The following is a 17,825-nucleotide window of genomic DNA, read 5'->3' on the forward strand; positions in this document are numbered from 1 at the left end:
ATATTATACCTTCATAGCTCAGTAAAAATGCCACAAAGGCTATTTTCTGTAATGAGTTATTATACATCATCTAGGCACAGTGGGCAAAACCCATAACTAATGAGGCTAAATCAAGCAAACTTTCAGTACAAGGACCCTACAGTGATATTCAAAATATAACTTTGGTGCCTGATGTGCAATTGAGGTGCACTGATCCACTAAAGTAACACAAAAATTCCTGCTTACCCTCTTAGCACCTATCTATCCGATAGTCTGCACACCTGCAAGATGTGCCTACACACCAGCAGCATGCAAACAAGAGTGGAAGCACACATGGAGACATAACTCAGTGTAATGGCTCCTGTGGCATTGCTGGTTCATGTCAGACTGGATCATAGCACAAGTTTGCCTCTGCCAGAGACCCACAAGTCATTTTTTCTCCAAATGCACATATTCCTGCAAAAATCTTTATTTAGGTGCCTGCAGATCTCATACCTAACATTTTTAGAGATGGTCCTGTTGGTCAAAGAGTATAAGACCACTTTCATTCATTCACTGCTTTTTATTCTACAGATTAGAGCTTTGCTATAACTAATTAATGGATGCTGAAGTCATCTAGTATGTTTGGTTCTTGAAGACTTTCTGAAGTCCGGACTGGAGTTGTAAATTACTGCTTTGACATCCATAATGCAAGGACTGCAAACACTCGTCTAAAATGCCTTTCTGTTCATTAAAGGTGCTTCTCTAAATGCCATAAATAGTCAAGCCCCAAACTGCCAGTCAGAAGTAAGTGTGACCAGACTACATTAGTCACTGCAGTAAGCACATTACAAAGTGATGCCACAGTAATCAGGTGGTAATATGGTACATTAGACTCGGCATCATGGCCAGAAGAGGCTCACATGGTAATTGTAATCTAGTATGATGTTATGGCTGGGAATAATGTTGTTTACAAAATCTCCAGTGAAAGAGTTGTTTTCACAAAGTGTACTGAGATTCTGCTGTTAAATCATTAGAAAAGCATGACTGAGTTTTCATTTCATTTCATGTCCTCTCTCATTTACATCTGATTTTCTGAAGAAACTACAGTGGCATTATTCAGTATGGTTTGGTTTGGATTTTTTTTCCTAAAATTAGGGAACTGGATCCTTGTTTTGAAAAGATTTTTTTTTTCCCACAAAAGATATTTTATGGAATTCATTACTTTATTGAAAGTTTGTTTACTTCCAGTTATGACAGTTTCTCACAGCATAAAATCAGTGTCAGGATTTCTATTTAACTACCACTTTTCTATGTTGAATATTTTTATAGACTGTCTGATTAGTTTTATCCAAATGTAGGATAAAGATGAGATTTACCATACTCAACACCTCCATCAATCACAAAGAATCATCTCGCTTGCAGATATTTTTCCCATATGATGTTTACATTATCCTAAAGGTTCTAAGTCACACTTCAGATTAGGAATTCTCTTCCTATTAGTTATTTTTATTCACATAACTTAAAACTTAAATGGACCAGGTAAGAATTAATATATGAAATTGCTAACTTTTGAAAAACCTTGGCCAGTGAGGGTTGCTTGCTATCAGTAAACCAAGGCACTGAAACTGCATCCCAAAAATGCTGTGCTAATAAATGTATTTAATTCCAGTTAGTTGAGTCTTTATTAATTTTTCAGCTGTGAATATTAATGATCCATAGTCTAACCTTAATTAAATGCTTTTTGTTTGATTTGATTTACTGTTTTAGCTCCAGAAGTGTTCCAGGCTTTTATGGATGGAGGTCCAGGATACTCGTACCCAGTAGACTGGTGGTCACTAGGAATTACAGCATATGAGTTACTGAGGGGTTGGGTAAGAATGATTGGGTTTGTTGTTATTTAACAGAAGTCTCAAGTTTGCAGTGCCTCTGAATGCACTTTTCATGATAAAATTTGAGTGTACAAGGCTCGGGTCAGGAATGCTGTCCTGGTTCTATACCAGCTGAAAACATTCTTGGGAAAGTTTCACCTCACCCTCAAATACATTATGAAAGCTTGCCTCGGTTTGGCTAAGGAAAGGCCTAATGTTTAATGGTTCTCCACAGTGCTGAATTGCAAACAATGGTATTTTTTTTCCAAATAGAAGTAGAGTTGCTTCAGAAGCTATTATATCTTTGATTCTCTTGGCTAATACCATAAAAGATCTAATGTAATAGCTTAAGATGCTTGGCCCAACTATAGAAAATGCTTATCTGCCAGTGCATTTGTTTCTTATCTAATCAATTATGTGAATAAGCTTAATGAAAAATCTTCCTGAGCATGGTCAAATATCACAGAAGATAATGGAAAATCCTTTTCCATTTTGGTTCAAAAGATTGCAGTTTGTTGTGTAAATATTTACTATTCCCTATGGAAAACAGTTATTTCTATACCATTTCAGGATGATAACATAGCTAAAGTAGCAATTTGGGGGGATGAAGGGAGGGAATTAATTTTAACTCCTGTTTTGTAAAGGGGATTTTATTGCATTGCAGTATGCTGTTTTAAAGGAAGAAATATTTTTTATCATATGACACTAACACAGTTCTGCTACCTTGTCCTGCCAAACAATCCACCCCACAAAGATCTCACAATTTTGTATAGGATGACAGATAAAAGAAAACAGAAATAAAGAATTATTATTTCCACTTTTAGATGGAAAAATAAATTTCAGTGTTGGCATATTTTTACTTCACAAGCTACATTTTTCAAAGGCCTAGAACTTGGCCAATCTATTTTGTATTTCCACAGAAATGGCAAAAGCCATGTTCCTGATGCAAAGATCTCTCCCATGCAAAGACTGTTTCTGCTGTCAGAGCACAGGAGCATTAAAAACCTTTTTTGAAAAAAAAACAACAAAGCAACAATTATTAGCAATTTTTCTCTACTATCCTTCTCTAAAGGTTAGGGAGCTTTTAAGATGACATTCTTCTCAGAATGGAGAAGTTAAGATCTGGCAGTGATAAGCACAATTCATCCTCAACCCTAGTCACAGACAGTAGTACTAGCTGCACATACAGTAAATTAAGAGAGCATCCTGATGGTTTTAAATCAATCCTTTCACCAGTGAGTGTCTCCAAGAAAGAAGCACAGTGAATGATTGTGTAAGGAAGGCTGAATTCCCAAGACTAATCACAAAAGATCACTTTAATGTGACAAATTCACTTCAATGAATGAAAAATTATATAGACTGAGATACATTCGCCAAGATCCATACAGTCTTTTCTGAATAAGTCAATCTGGCTATAGACAAAGCGAAATTGAGACTAGATCAATTTTTTTCTTTTTTTTTAATAAAAACATTACCATCTGTACCTGTTCCAGTCAACCAAGCCAACTGCTTGTTTCCTCTGGAAGACAGAGGGTGGCCTGGCAGCCCACAGCTCTGTATGGACTAGGAAAAGGGCTAATTTTTCCTGAATTGTATTTCTCAATTTTTCTAGTCTAGACAAGGCCTAAACTGACAGAATTGATGACAAGAGAAGTAGCAGAGGGTTTAGGAAATATGCTTAACCTGAGGCACGTTGCTGTGTGCAACAGGACTTTCTGCAGCTGGAGTGTGGTGAATCCTGGTGCATGGGGAGGGTGGGAGGTAAAGGAGGAAGGTGCATTGGAAATGAGAAGCATCACAGATTTCATTTTCCACCTCTGAGCTGTGCATAGTGTATGACACTGACAGCCTGCATTCAAGAGACATTAAGTAAAAATGAGTTGTTTTTCATTGAGCTGAATTTTTGTTTTTATTTGCCTCTGCTGCTGTAAGAGCCCTCAGGGGAGGCTCAGGGTGTTCAAGGCATTCCAGCCATTCTCATGCCTGGCTCCCTACTGCTGGGCAGCCAAAATAATGCAGTGCTGGAAATGGGGCTGCAGCTAGAGGAGCAGGTTGCACCCAGTACAGAGCTGTCTGGACCATTTTTTGGTTACCCATAGTAGTGCTAGCATTTCTCAGTAAGTTGTAGGTGCATTTTTCTCCTTACCCAGTTGCTAATAAAAGACCTAGCAAGAAAACCAAATTAAATTAATAAAGCTTTGCATCAAACATTGATCTTTTCTCCAAGTCCAAGGAATTAAATTCTATAATGAAAACAGTGAGACATCAGTCTGTTCCTGAGCTATAGAAAAATGCTAAAATACTGCAATAACTATATATACCATACATTCAATAGAGACAAAGTGGGGGAATGAGGTAGGAGGTAGGACTCACAGACTCTAACTTCCACTGCAATGTGAACAGTTTACAACAAACTTTGGTAAAACATCATGAACAAAAGGAAACCAGATATTTTTCCTCTTTCATAAAATAGAACAGAAGGGTTATGACCTTCATGTGGAGTGAATAGGTGAAAAGCATGGGAGATAAAGGTGTGAAAAACCTCAAAAGACCAAACTTATAATGGCCATTTATAGTTCAAATTAAATAATAATAATATTTAAAATCTCTTCAAAGCTCAAAAAATCAAGACTGCAGAATGCTAATAATATTTAAAATAAAGTAAGTTTTAGGGATTCTTCTGTGAGGAAAAAGGCCTGGGCAGAAACATCCTTGACACAAAAACTTTCCATGAGTCATAATTCCTTATAGTTGCTATTTTTAGAGTTAATCGCCATTTTCAACAATTGCTGTGCATTCTAGCTCAGTGATCCTGTTGGTCTCGTTGTTATATCAAGTCTAAGTCAGCAGTAGGTTGCTTCGATATGACAGACAGAATGTTAACCTTTCATTTTTAGTAACTGTTTTATGGAAACATTACCACAGGTAGGGAAAAGCACATGACAGACTATTTCAAATGACAGTTTTGAACATGATTCAAGAAAATTGTGTATTTAGAGCAGGCCTTCAGGTTCTGTTGAATTCATATGGACCTGATAAACGACGATAGGCAAACAATGTGAATATAAGCAAAAAAATGTAAGCAATCCTTGAATTTATTTTTAGAACATACCAGTGCCTTGGAATGGACTTGGTTTTATACATATGTTCAAAGTTAAATATGTGCATGAGTCTTCCCAAAATATGTCCTGGGTCTTTATGAAGAGTGGTTCCAACTCCTTAAAGATTAGATAACTAACATCTAGAAATATTTCTAAATTATAATCTTCTATAAGTACATGCTAACATAAATCAACGAATGACTCAGTTCTTAGTCAAGGTAATGAGTATCTGCCCTTTGCTGTTGAGGATATTGGATTAGAATGTAACTCTATGTTGTTTATGAATTATCATGCATCAGTTTGCACACTGCTGCTATGATGGCATTTAGCTGCAGATCTCATATCATATATTTATCACCTGCTGGGTACAACTTAATTCACAAACAAACCACTGTCTGTCCTTGTTTACAAAAATACATCAAGTATAATTATAACAACTTGCTTTACAAATACAAGTATGTACATAGAAAATAACAAGAATATAAATTTATATATAGTATTTTTACTTCCAAATGCTGTATTTAATAAAAGATAAATCACAGAAACTTCATGAACAAAGCACAGCAAAGCCCAGGGCTTTTTTTCACCTACAGAAGAGTTTAGGCACTGCAAACACATTACATGTAATGAGTTAATTTTGGATTTTAAAAAAGGGGCAAAGGAGAATTGGAGTCTTCTTTTTTACTGTGGTTCTTACGCAGACTTTTGTAAGCATTTTCTGGTTTCTCAATATACTACTCAGTAAAAAATATTAAATAATTCACATTTCACATAGAATGCCCCAGGAATGAAATTGTTCATCCACCTCATTTGAACAGATACTTTCTTTTATGAGAGAAAACCTTGTAGAGGAAATGCATCTATGAGTAATTACATTCATTATGACCAAAGAAAAACACACATAAAGAAGGATTAGCCTCAAAATTGTTATAAGATGTTTTTGTGGGTTTGATATTTCCAACTTAATGCTAAGCTCAGGAAAATGTGAACTGTCTACGCTCTTTTATCCATTCTCATTGACTTGATATTGATTTAACTTTATCCCAGAGGCCCTATGAAATTCATTCAGCCACCCCCATTGATGAGATACTCAACATGTTCAAGATAGAAAGAGTTCACTACTCATCTGCATGGTGCAAGGGCATGATAGCACTACTGAAAAAGGTAAGAAAGCACAAACACATTCTTTCCTCTCTTCTCTCCTCTTCCAGAAGCCCCTCCAACAGTGCAAAGGTATCTGGCAAGCACTCACATTAGGCAATCAAAATTTCAAGGAGAAGAGAGCAAGACTTATTTCTAGGCTGTTCTGAATGTGACTCGTACAGTATTTTCTCTTCAGAAACTGCATTATTCTTAGTCTTAGACTCAGCCTTTTCATGGCTTCAAAGAAATAAAAATTTAATATATTTTTTTTTTATTTTAAAAGTTATTCACTAGTGATAGCAAAACTTTGGGGATCAGACAGGGAGATTCGAAATTAAAATGGCTGTATCTCTTGCTGTCCCATGTTGCTATAGTTGCAACAACAAAAGTTGATCAACTTTGCTGTAAATGTCACTAAGCTACAAGACAGAACTCTTTCTGAATGCATCATGACCCCGGAAATCATTTTCTTCTTAAAATCCAAGGTTTTTATTTGTTTTAATTGTCTGGCCATGTTGCAAGGATCATCTGTCTCTTTTAGGTATTTCAGATCATCAGTGTTGATACTTGAACAGGAAACATTGGTGAATGTGTGAATAGAGTAACAGAAGATCAATGTCTTTTGCAGCAATGAGCAATTTAGTTTTGGTAGATAGTGAGATGGATAATTTTAATTGCTGCCAGGATGATCAGTGTAACTGTATCTTCCAATAAATTAAAGACAAAATACAAATTGTTGGGTGGCATTGAACTGTGATGCTTCATTTTGCTTGGACTCTTATGCATCTGTAAACAGACTTTTGTTGCTAATACATTTACAAACTTCATGCCTGCAACAGCCATCTTTTGGCAATTAAATTATACTCATATCTTATGAGTTATTACTTTTTTTTTTTTTTAATTGGAACTTCTAGGATCTGTTAGAAGATTCCCTAGCCATTTTCTTACTCAAAAATACATATCATACAATATATGGCATCCAGTCCCTTAGAAAATGCCTTGTGCTTGATCACAGCTCCTCACTAAGGACCCAGAGTGCCGTCTTTCAAGCCTTGCAGACATCCAAAACTCTCCATACCTAGCTGATGTCAACTGGGATGCTGTTCTAGAGAAAACTGTGACTCCAGGCTTTGTTCCTAATGTAAGTCGATATTCTAGGTGAGCAGCGTTTGCAAATTTCAGCTTTAATTATCACTGCCATTTTACTTGCTTATGCTCGTATTTATTGCTCTTCAGTGATTTATTTTGGATTCTACTTTCATTTACTCAGTCACAGCTAAGGGAAAATTTGTCCCATTTCAATAGATCACAACAAGAACTAATTACCTTGGTCTGCTTTTTGTTCCCTTTCAAATAAAAAAATACTTTTTCCAGACTTTGCATTTCAGCTGTTAGAGCAAATGACTGTCAGGGTTAACTCTGAGACAAAGAATACTAAGAAGACTGTTGTGACTGTGAAAGTTAGGCATTTGGATAACATTTGGAAAACTTTTTAACATCCCAGTATGCTGTTACTTTTTCACTTAAAAATACTGTTCCAAAAGGCTGACCTATTTCCTTTGTGACAGTTTCTTACAATAAAACATTCAGATTCTGTGAGGGAAGCTGGTGGTTTCTTTTTCACTGCAGTTCCACTTTGTTCCTGTTTTCTGGGTATTTCCATTTTGATCATTTGCAAATTAAGTGAATTTGAGGGCCATGAATAAAAAGAAATGACTCTGGTGTTAACATGCTTCTCCACTTTGTTCAGTCATACTGCACTATAATTCTTCTCCAAACAATACATTTGTAGCACACTAAGGTTTTTTTCTGTTCTTTTTTTTATGCAACTGTAAGTAAAGATAAGGAAGGGGGAATAGCTAGATGCTGTCTTCATCCAGGTAAACATTAAAGTTCACGGTAAACATGATGTGGACACAATTCAGCCATTCAGAAGATGAGGGCAAGAGGGCATTGCCTAATGGAGCAAAGATAGCCAAGTGGGTTGCCAAGACAGTGCTGGCAGTGTTCACTGTGCTTCTTAGCACCTGACCAGAGCCTTCCCTAGAAGCAGCATCTTGCAGGAGAAGAAAGCTGTGAGTGGGCAAGCAGGGCCTCCCTGCTTGTGTAAGGAAAGCTGAATTCCCAAGACTAATCATAAAAGATCACTTTAATGTGACAAATTCACTTCAATGAATGAAAAATTATATAGACTGAAATACATTTGCCAAGACCCATACAGTCTTTTCTGAATAAGTCAATAAAGCAAAATTGAGACTAAATCATTTTTTTTTCTTTATTTTTACAAAAACATTGCCATCTGTACCTGTTCCAGTCAACCAACCCTCGGGGAACTGGGGGAAAGACCAGAATACAGCAGGCAACTAGTACAACAGATGAAGAATAAGACAGGCCCCTCTTATAGGCACTCCAGAAACATGTTCACCAGTAGGGAAATTCCTTCCTTTCACTTTATAGCTCAATGCTTTTGCAAGCTAGTGCAGTCAACGCCATTCTCTTGGTGGTGTGGATCTACAAGATGAATGGGGACTGCCTTTTTTCTTTCCCTTTTTTCAAGTTAGAGCTGCTCTCTGAGATATCAGAGGTATGGACTGCCTCCTCCTCTGGCAAAACTCAACAAATTATTTAGACCTCCTACTCCTATCTAAAAGTTTAATCCACAGCTGTCAGTATGTGGGATATTTCGCAACACTGTATTTTAAAAGAGGGATCCAATTCCCCACACCCAAAGGTACAAAATACATGGGGATCCAAGGGAGTCCCAGACTCTACAAAGCCCAGTCATGCATAGGCACACATATTAGGACTTAAGAGAGAGGACTTAAACTTGCTTCAGCAAAACTGGCTACTGAAACCTGCCTATGGCCAGTCTGTTCTCTGCTCCTGTTGCTGTTCCAGTGTTTTCCTTTCCCCAGACATTTCCTCCCTCTTTTCCTTGCTCTCATTCAAGCATTAATTCGTAGGATCACATCCTCCTCCTTAACTCTGGCCCTAAGGATCAGACTCAAGGCAGCTTTGGTCCAGGAGTGTACAGCCAGCTAGTGTGATGTGTGCCACCCTGCTCAGCCTGACTCCTGAGCAGTGAGGTACAGCAGCTGGGCTGCAGTAACTACCTTACAAAGGGACTGCAAATTTTCCACGTCCAGCTGGCTCACACCCAGCCTGCCCAACAATGTGTCACAAGAAGCACATGATGGATGATCTGCACCTGGCCACAGACCCCATCTCCTTACTTCTCAGTTCTCATGTGGCTTGTTCCTTCTTTACACCTGGATTTAGGTTGTTTTGAGAGTATCTTATTTCTGAGGGAGTATAGATAAGTTTTCCGATTTCTTAACCACAGTGAAAAAAGTGAATTCAAATGTAATTTCAGAAGCAATTGTGCAACCCATGTATGTGGTACTCCTCTATTAGCACAGTGACCTGTCTCTATGGCTGATGTTGACAATGGTCCATGATGGAGACTGAGAAAAGAGGAAATCCTCTTCAAATACTTTCAACTGTCTACCATTAGACATGTGTCTGAAGACAGCTATTCTTTTCACATTTAGATTCAACTTATTTATGTTTTGGCAGGGACGTACAAAACTGACAGAAAATCTGTAATATTGAGGTGAAATAATATTCTACACTTAAAAGGAAATAGGAGTAAAATGTTACATTTATCTATCCAGTTTAATCTGAAAGTCCCATTACATTATTACCAGACACTTCTGTACACTCTGATATTGCTTGTTCCACCTGGTCAGTCAGGTGTGTCGGGAAAAACAGTGAGGTAAGAATCAAAGTGTCTTTTCTAGCACAACATATATTTTTATCACAAACTTCATTGTTTCATGAGACCAAGTTTGGCCACACATTTTCCAGGAACTTTTTCTCTGTTGCACTAGCCAAACTTTCATTTTTAATTGAGACCACTCAACAAAATATTTCTTAGCTTTCAGGCTTTGGTGAGAAGCTGAATTGGGGCCAACATGTGCTGTGATCTGGGAAGAGTTTTGAAACTGGCAAGTTTTATAAATTTTGACAGCTTGCCCTTAGTGTCAGGAGCTTGTCTGCCTCCTGCAGACAAGAGGGCACACGGGAGGCCTGTGGGAGCAGTATCACATCATTTAATTTCTCCCTGTGTAGTTTGATTCCATAAACATATCTCTTACTTGACTAATATGTGTGTTTCTTTATGGTTTAGTTAGTTTCTTCAATTCAGCTTGAAATCATAAATTGTTAGAAGTTTATTTAAATATAATTTGCTTTTATTTTTAAAGCTTCAGGATTAAAGTGATGTACTTTTTAAGTGCTAAAAAAATCTTAAAATTATACGTGCTCAGAAAACTGAGCACTGAGAACTGATACTGATGAAACCTAAAGAATTATTTATTCATTTATTACTAAATATAAATAAGCTATAAACCTCCCTTAATAAAAACAAAATGCATTTTACTAAAGACAGCTGGATAATATGCAGGGAAAGGCATCAGATATCTCAGTATTATACTTTGAGTACACAGAATTTGCTAGAAATAAAAATGATGGAGTGATTTCTAAATTAAATGTTTCATTGTAGCACACCACAAGTTATACAAGTAGTTTCTGATGTGACTTTACTTCTTAGTGTCTTTGGTTACTAAAAATATCTGTCATTTATAGATGACTTATCCTAGGTCTTCCACCTTGACAGTGACAATGGTGTGATTGAACTCTCAGAAGTCTCAGAGGAAAACAGGCTGCTTTTAACATTTTCCACCACACAACTCAAATTGTTTGCAAATTTTTTGTAAGTGCTTTGAGAGAATGAGGCAAAGAAAGGAACTCAAGTTACTCTGATTACAGGAGCAGCAAAACACTGGTCCAGTAAATAGGACACCAAGTTGTGATGTTTTAAAAACGTATTTGGTTCAGCTGAACCATAAATATTCTGGTCATAGCATGCTGGCTCTTATCTCTAAATAGGAGAGAAAGAGTTCACCACAAATGGTGCCACAAGATGGCTTTACTGCACTAATGGGTAGAATTAAAAAACAAAACAAAAAAACAAACAAACAACCCAAACAAAGAAAACAACAACAAATACAAAAAACACCAACTCCAAGCATAAATTATGTTCCTGTAAACTTTTATGTTGAAAAGATTTGAAAGAATCAAGAACTTGAAAAGAATTAAGCAAGAATCTGAGAAGAATCAAGGAAGAAAATGACCATATAGAAATGGTGTATTCAATCACTCTGCTTAAAAAAGGACTTCCTGAAATAACAAAGAATCTTAAGGTTTGTTTCAAGCATCACATATTAACATAACATTTTTTTTTTATGGAGAATGCAGAATATTTAAGTAATGTGTGTAAAGGGTAAGAAAATGCATAATAGATTGGGGAGAAAAGAAAAGGCATAATAGATTAGAATGAAGCACATGATATGGAAAAACCAACAAGGACTCGCCAAGGACAGATTGTACTTGACAAATGACAATGACTATGTAACCTGCTCAGTTGAGCTGTGGCAAGTGGTGGTCACTGTCTACCTGGATTTCTCCAAGGCCTTTGATACGGTTTCCTCCTGGAGAAACCTGTGTGTTATGGCATATACAAGCAGTCCACCAGTGGGTGGGGAACTGACTGACAGGCTGCACTCAGAGAGAAGTAGCAAATAGCTCCTTCTCCAAGTGGAGGCCTATCACATGTGGGGCCCCCCAGGAATCGATATTGGGACCAACATTGTTCAATATCTTAATAAGGGATCTGGATGATGGGATCAAGTGTACCCTGAGGAAGTTTACTGATGATATCAGAGTGGGAAAGTGGATGCTTTGGAAGAGCCACCCTGCAGGAAGACCCATGCTAGGGTGGGCTAAGAACCTTATGAAGTTCAACAAGAACAAGTGTCAGGTCTTGCACTTGGGAAAACATAGTCCAGGGATGTAGCACAGGGTGGGATCTACCCAGCTGGGGAGCAGCTCTGTGGCAAGGGACCTGGAGGTCTAGGTGGACAGCAAGCTCAGTTTGAGTGAACAGTATTCTTCTGCTGCTGTGGCAAAGAAAGTCAATGGGATGTTGAGTTGCATCAACAAGGGCACCGCCAGCAGACATAAAGAAGTTATTATCCCACTCTGCTCAGCACTTGTCAGGCCACAGCTGAAAGGTCCCCACTATGCAAAAAAGATGTGGACAGGCTGGAGAGGATCCAGAGAAGGGCCACAGAGATAATCAGATTGGGAAGCAGGCTATAACAGGAAAGGCTGAGAGAGCTGGGTTTGTCGAGCCTTGAGAAAAGAATGTTTAGGGGAGACCTTTTCACCATGTCCCAGTATTTAAAGGGTGACTACAAAGAAGACAGGGACTGACTCCCTTTTTATAGGGAGTCATATGGAAAAGACAAGGGTATTGGGTACAAGCTACTCCTGGAGAGATTCTGTCTAGATACAAGAAGAAAGTTTTTCATAATGACCACAGTCAGCCATTGTAATAATATCCCCTTAAAAATGGTGTATTCCCTAAAATTGGACACTTTTAAGATTCAGCCGGACAGGTTGCTGTGCCATCTTGTCCAGACCGTGGACCATGGTTTTGCCCAGAAAGGTTTGATCAGATGATCCTTGACATCCCTTCTGACCTGGTATTCTACGATTCTGTGAACCATTTTTTTTATATAAATGTTACTAACTAAAAAAAGACCTGCTCCTTCCTCTGCACTCGTGGACAGGATCTAGGCAACTGAATCCACTGTAATACTTCAGAAAATCAGATTTCAACAAGTGAAGTGTTAGAGATGCTCCCCCTCCCTCCTGCACTATTACAGATGCCATTTATGTTCTACAGCACTAACTGATATTCTGATGAAGACCCTGGGCCAAATTAATCTGTCTCACTGGGGTAACATAATTGTAGTCACTCTAGGAATATATCTGTATGTAAATAGGAAGAGGATCTAACTCTTTATACTTGCTTTACAATATTACTTTTATCTTACCTCCCTTATTTAAACTTCAAGCATCTCTCCAGGCCTAAAAAAGACTGGTTCATTATCAATGCTATTAACACTTGCCAAGCAAACTAAAAAACCACCATGATGCTTCAAAGAGTAACTTTGAATTCTTTTGTACCAGAAAGGAAGACTGAATTGTGATCCCACATTTGAACTTGAAGAAATGATTTTAGAGTCCAAGCCTCTCCATAAAAAGAAAAAGCGACTTGCCAAAAACAAATCCAAAGATGGAGCTAAGGAAACCTGCCCACTGGTAAGCTGGGGACTGTAACTGCAGTCTTTAATAGGCAAACTCAGTTAAGTTCAGTTTTATTACCTCTGAAAATTGACTGAAAATGACTTCTGAAAATGACTCTCTGTCATTTTACTTATATTACAAGCCATCTCCAAAGGAAAACAAAAAGCAACCATTTATTTTAGTCAAATAGTAACATGTTAAGTTATGATTATTTTTAAGATTATGATAGATGCTCATTTAAAGTATGAAAAAGTGTTGCCAGTTGCAAATGCACTTCACACACATCGACAAATAGATACAAGGAGTATTTATTCACTGCTAGTACCAAAAATGAAAACTATGCAGTGAAAAGGCTTGTTATTTATAGATGTGTCAAAGCTGTCTCTTCCAGTCTTGACTAATGTGTCCCATGTAGAAAGACACATTGTATGAACAGTCTAAAGTACTGAGAAGATTAATAATAATTTCCAGACTTAAATTTTCATTTCAGTGAGGTTTTATAAATTATGTTGGTACTCCTAATGATTTTGAATGCTCATGCAAGCTGTTCTTCCTAGAGCTATCAAATGTAAAAATTCTCAGGAATTCTTTGTGGGGAACTTCTTCCAAAAGAATGAAAGATTGATTGTGCTATCACAGCCCAATTTGATGAGTCTTTGAAATGCATCTTGATAGTATTCATTCATAAGCATTTTTGTTTAGTGTCATTTCTGTTGTTGTGATTTTTGTCTATGATTCCCCATCTTTTTTAATCAACCTATTCATGCTGTTTTTTAAAGAATGTACACCTGCAGCAGTGCTTGGAAACCGTTAGAAAAGAATTCATCATATTCAACAGAGAGAAGTAAGTGCATTTTTTAATGCCTCTTTAGCATTCAGTACTAAAATTAAATTGAGAACTATTTTTTTTTCTCCCAATGTAAGAGAAAGTGATTAATGATCACAGCAGCAGAACCTAAAAGACTGGATTTCCATTGATTTCTTCCTCTTACAGTCTCTGGTGTGATGGTTTTGTAGTTCTTCCATCTCTGAAAGCAAGTAGAAGACCTTGTGATTAAAGTATGGTGGAAATATACAGTAAATGTTACTGACACTCCCCAGAGAAACTGTCAGCAATTAAGCAAAGGAATACAATGTAAGGGGCTGCTTTTTCACATCTCAAACAAAACCAAGGGAAGTTGTTACTCATGAAATTTTAATGATATAAGCTCCAGTGTTCTGACTTGGAGACACTGTTCATACTTTCCCACCATACAAAAAGTGCAATTCAACATTGGCTGTTTCAACAAAGCTAAATATTAACACTGTATCAGAAATGAAGCAAGAACTTATGATTTAAGAGTCAGCCAGAGTTGATAGAAGTGCAAGTCTGATTCCCAAGGATGTCAATAATCTTCCTGGTCAATTAATACACTGCATTTCTCATTGTTTACTGCATTTGAGTTGCAGCCCCTTTGCAGTTATGGGCCCCTTTGTATTAACAGATGCAGGTCATAACAGGGGAGTGGTTTGTGTCTTTGGTCAAATTATTGTATTTCATTCAAGTATATTATGTGGTTTTATTTGACCTAATTGTATATGCAAGCTTTTCTAATGGAGTTGTGAAATGTAGAAATTAATTAAAAAGTTGTGACTATCTTACTTAGTGCTTACAGTGCAGGTAATTACTGCTTCTGTAATTAAAATTAGGAGAGGGATTGTCAACTTTGCACAGTTCACAGAATATCATGAGGGAAATGATGCCATGAAATCCCCTTTTTCCTGTTACAATCTGTGGGACATGTCTGTGCCCTATGCTGACTGCTCACAGAAACTACAGTGAGGACTTACAAAGAAAAGGAAGGTCCAACAGATTTTTCATGTTATTTTGCATAATGTCTAACACAAGAAAGCCATATGTTTATATAAGAGCCATAAACAAGAGAAACCAGACCAAGTCAGCCTACAGAAGGCTTTCAGAAAGGTCTTGGTGGACTCCTCTGAATCAGTTTTGGTATCAGAGAACTAGTGAATGCTTCAGCTTTGTAGCTTAACTCACAAAAATCAAAATTATTAGGATCATAATAACAAGATTAGAAAAAAAATTACATTGATAAATCAATTTAATGAGTTTCTAAGAAGTTGTTCATACAACTAGTTCATTTCCAGATACTAGTCTCACAGCTACTAGTCATATATCAAGAAAATCCAATATGCAGCAAATTTTGAAAACTAAAACACCAGATTTTGTAAAACACTTTCAAAATCTCAGTGGGTGTGTTCACTAGCACTGAACAATTTCTCTAGTCGTAATTTTACTGTGCTCTTCTTAAACCTTTTTTACATAGGAAATTTTTTTCATTTGTTTCATATTGCACAACTTTAGTAACAACACAAGCTATAAAGAATTCTGACAAGCTGATGAGAGATCAAGAAGTTTAGATGGAGTACAAGTAAAATGAAAACAAAAGATAAACCACATGCATTTCATCCAGAAAAACATGTGTTTTGGTCATTGCTTGATTAGCTTTGACAAGGTAAAGGAAAAGTATTTGGTATAGACCTACAACAGATCCTGCATTGTCTAAAGCTAGATCACAATCATTTCTTGTTTAAATTGTATTAGAACTTAAGAAGGACATGGAGAGACTTCTGTAATACTTTTCAAAGACAAAAATGTTAATAAGGGGTGAAATGGAGTTCAAATGTTTGAAGTGCAAAGTGAATTCAAGTTAATGGGAACAAAGAGCAATGATAGGCACAAATTTCATCATACCAGTGAGAAGAAGCTACAGAGTATACACCGGAGTAATTCGTGGTGAGTCTCCTTAACCTTTATATGCCCTCGAGACTGTATGTAGAGGCTGAGGCTGTGCTTACATGGATTTCCAAAGCCATATGGCCCATCAAGTTCTTAGGAACAGCTGCAGATGCTGAAAGACATGAACTGTTCCTACAAACACAATACCTATTAGTATGTGATTGTGTCATTTGGTGAAGTGTCAGTCTCAAGCAGGGCTTTAAATCAGTCTCAGATTAGGGCAGCCAGAAGTTTTAATACTCCTCCATGTTATTCTAAATAGAGCTGAATTGCTTTTGGTCCAACTGTTGGAAATATCTGCATATTTTCTTAGATATTCATTATATGCAGCTACAAAAATCTACATTTTGTTGCAATTTAAGCCTTCTGATCAGCTTGCTTCAGTGTCACAGAACACTACATAAATCCTAAAAAGGATAAATCAAAAAATTAGGATGTCTTTCAAGGGAAAAGATGAAACTCCTCAAACTAAAAGGATTCAAGGAAAAAATTGAAGCATTTCTAACTGAGCAACATAAAGTCAGGTACTAATATGTAATTAGGTTATGTTATGTTCATCCCAGTTCCACATCATCTTGCAATCCAACACTTGTAAAATATCTGCTATGAAAAGCAGAATCTGTTTTTATTGAATGCCTTGCTGATACTTCTAGGCTGTGCCTCTTTTCCACTATATGTCTTTCATCCTGCAACACACGCTGCAAGTCTTGCAATATGTCATACTTACTCTCTTGCCAAGACGATCAGGACACTATCACAAACTCTTAGATTGCAGACAAGAGGGCGGGAGGTAGAGAAAAGGCTTACTAGAATAAAAAGAATTTAGACATACTTGAAGAGACAGAATGAAGTAACTTAATAGTTTCACTTACTGATAATAAAGACAGAATGTGAATTTTCATTTTTCTGTTGCTTTCTGCATTTAAGAATAGCAGCATTCAGTAAACATACTTTCTTGGTAAGTCTTATGTTGACCCTGAATGCAGTTTATTTGGTTGGACTATATTTTAACTACGTAGCTGATATCTATGATTTGGACAGTTATGAGATAGGATGAAAGATCTGAAGAATTAAAAAGAAGTAGGATGTTATATATAGTTACACACTGCAGAATAATAGAGCAAGTGTGTATTATTAAAATAGGACTTTGGAAAGAAGGACCAGGAGCCATAATATTAGCTGTTTTCCTTATGTATTGGATTTAACTGTGCAGGGCTTCCTGGACAAAATCATGTAGTCAGTGATTATCACCCATGAATTACATGGTATCTTCTGTTGGTACTATTCAGAATTCACTGGGAGATGAGGAGAAAAGGAGGGAAGACTAGCTATTCCCAGTTTCTCTGTAAAAAAGCCAGAAAACAACTCTATCAAACAAAGAAGTTCCCAGAAGATGAAACAAACCCATTTTCCTAAGATTTGCATAACTGCAAAGGTCTGTCCTGTGCACTAAAACTGGCAGTTATAGAAGAGATGTCCAGGTGTAGATCTGTGCTTCAGTTTAGCTAGGCATATTTTCATTATTATTAATCCTATAAAACAGTCTGGGAAATTTGTAAAATCTGAAGGAAATATTGCTTTTATGTCTGAAAAATGGCCACTGAGTGTTCCAGAGTCTTTATGCGACCATCATCAGCAGTTGTTCTGATGATACATCATTTCTTCCAATAAAAAGGTTGAAGAAAACTGAATCTGGGTCATGTTCACCTTCCATCCCCAATGTAATTTCCTCTTGGG

At 37.0% G+C, this 17,825-nt stretch overlaps 1 protein-coding gene across 3 annotated transcripts in view; it reads left to right on the top strand.

Annotated features, from left to right (window-relative positions):
* STK32B (serine/threonine kinase 32B) overlaps positions 1-17,825 on the top strand; it is a 173,848-nt gene that overhangs the window by 136,928 nt on the left and 19,095 nt on the right. For all 3 annotated transcript variants that reach the window (XM_064653248.1, XM_064653250.1, XM_064653249.1), the window contains 5 exons: positions 1,729-1,832; positions 5,978-6,094; positions 7,089-7,214; positions 13,172-13,303; positions 14,068-14,132. In XM_064653248.1, coding sequence (XP_064509318.1) covers positions 1,729-1,832; positions 5,978-6,094; positions 7,089-7,214; positions 13,172-13,303; positions 14,068-14,132 — 544 coding nt within the window. The remainder of the gene's footprint in view (positions 1-1,728; positions 1,833-5,977; positions 6,095-7,088; positions 7,215-13,171; positions 13,304-14,067; positions 14,133-17,825) is intronic.

The sequence above is a fragment of the Pseudopipra pipra genome, chromosome 4 (genome assembly GCF_036250125.1).
Source record: "Pseudopipra pipra isolate bDixPip1 chromosome 4, bDixPip1.hap1, whole genome shotgun sequence".
Lineage (NCBI taxonomy): Eukaryota > Metazoa > Chordata > Aves > Passeriformes > Pipridae > Pseudopipra > Pseudopipra pipra.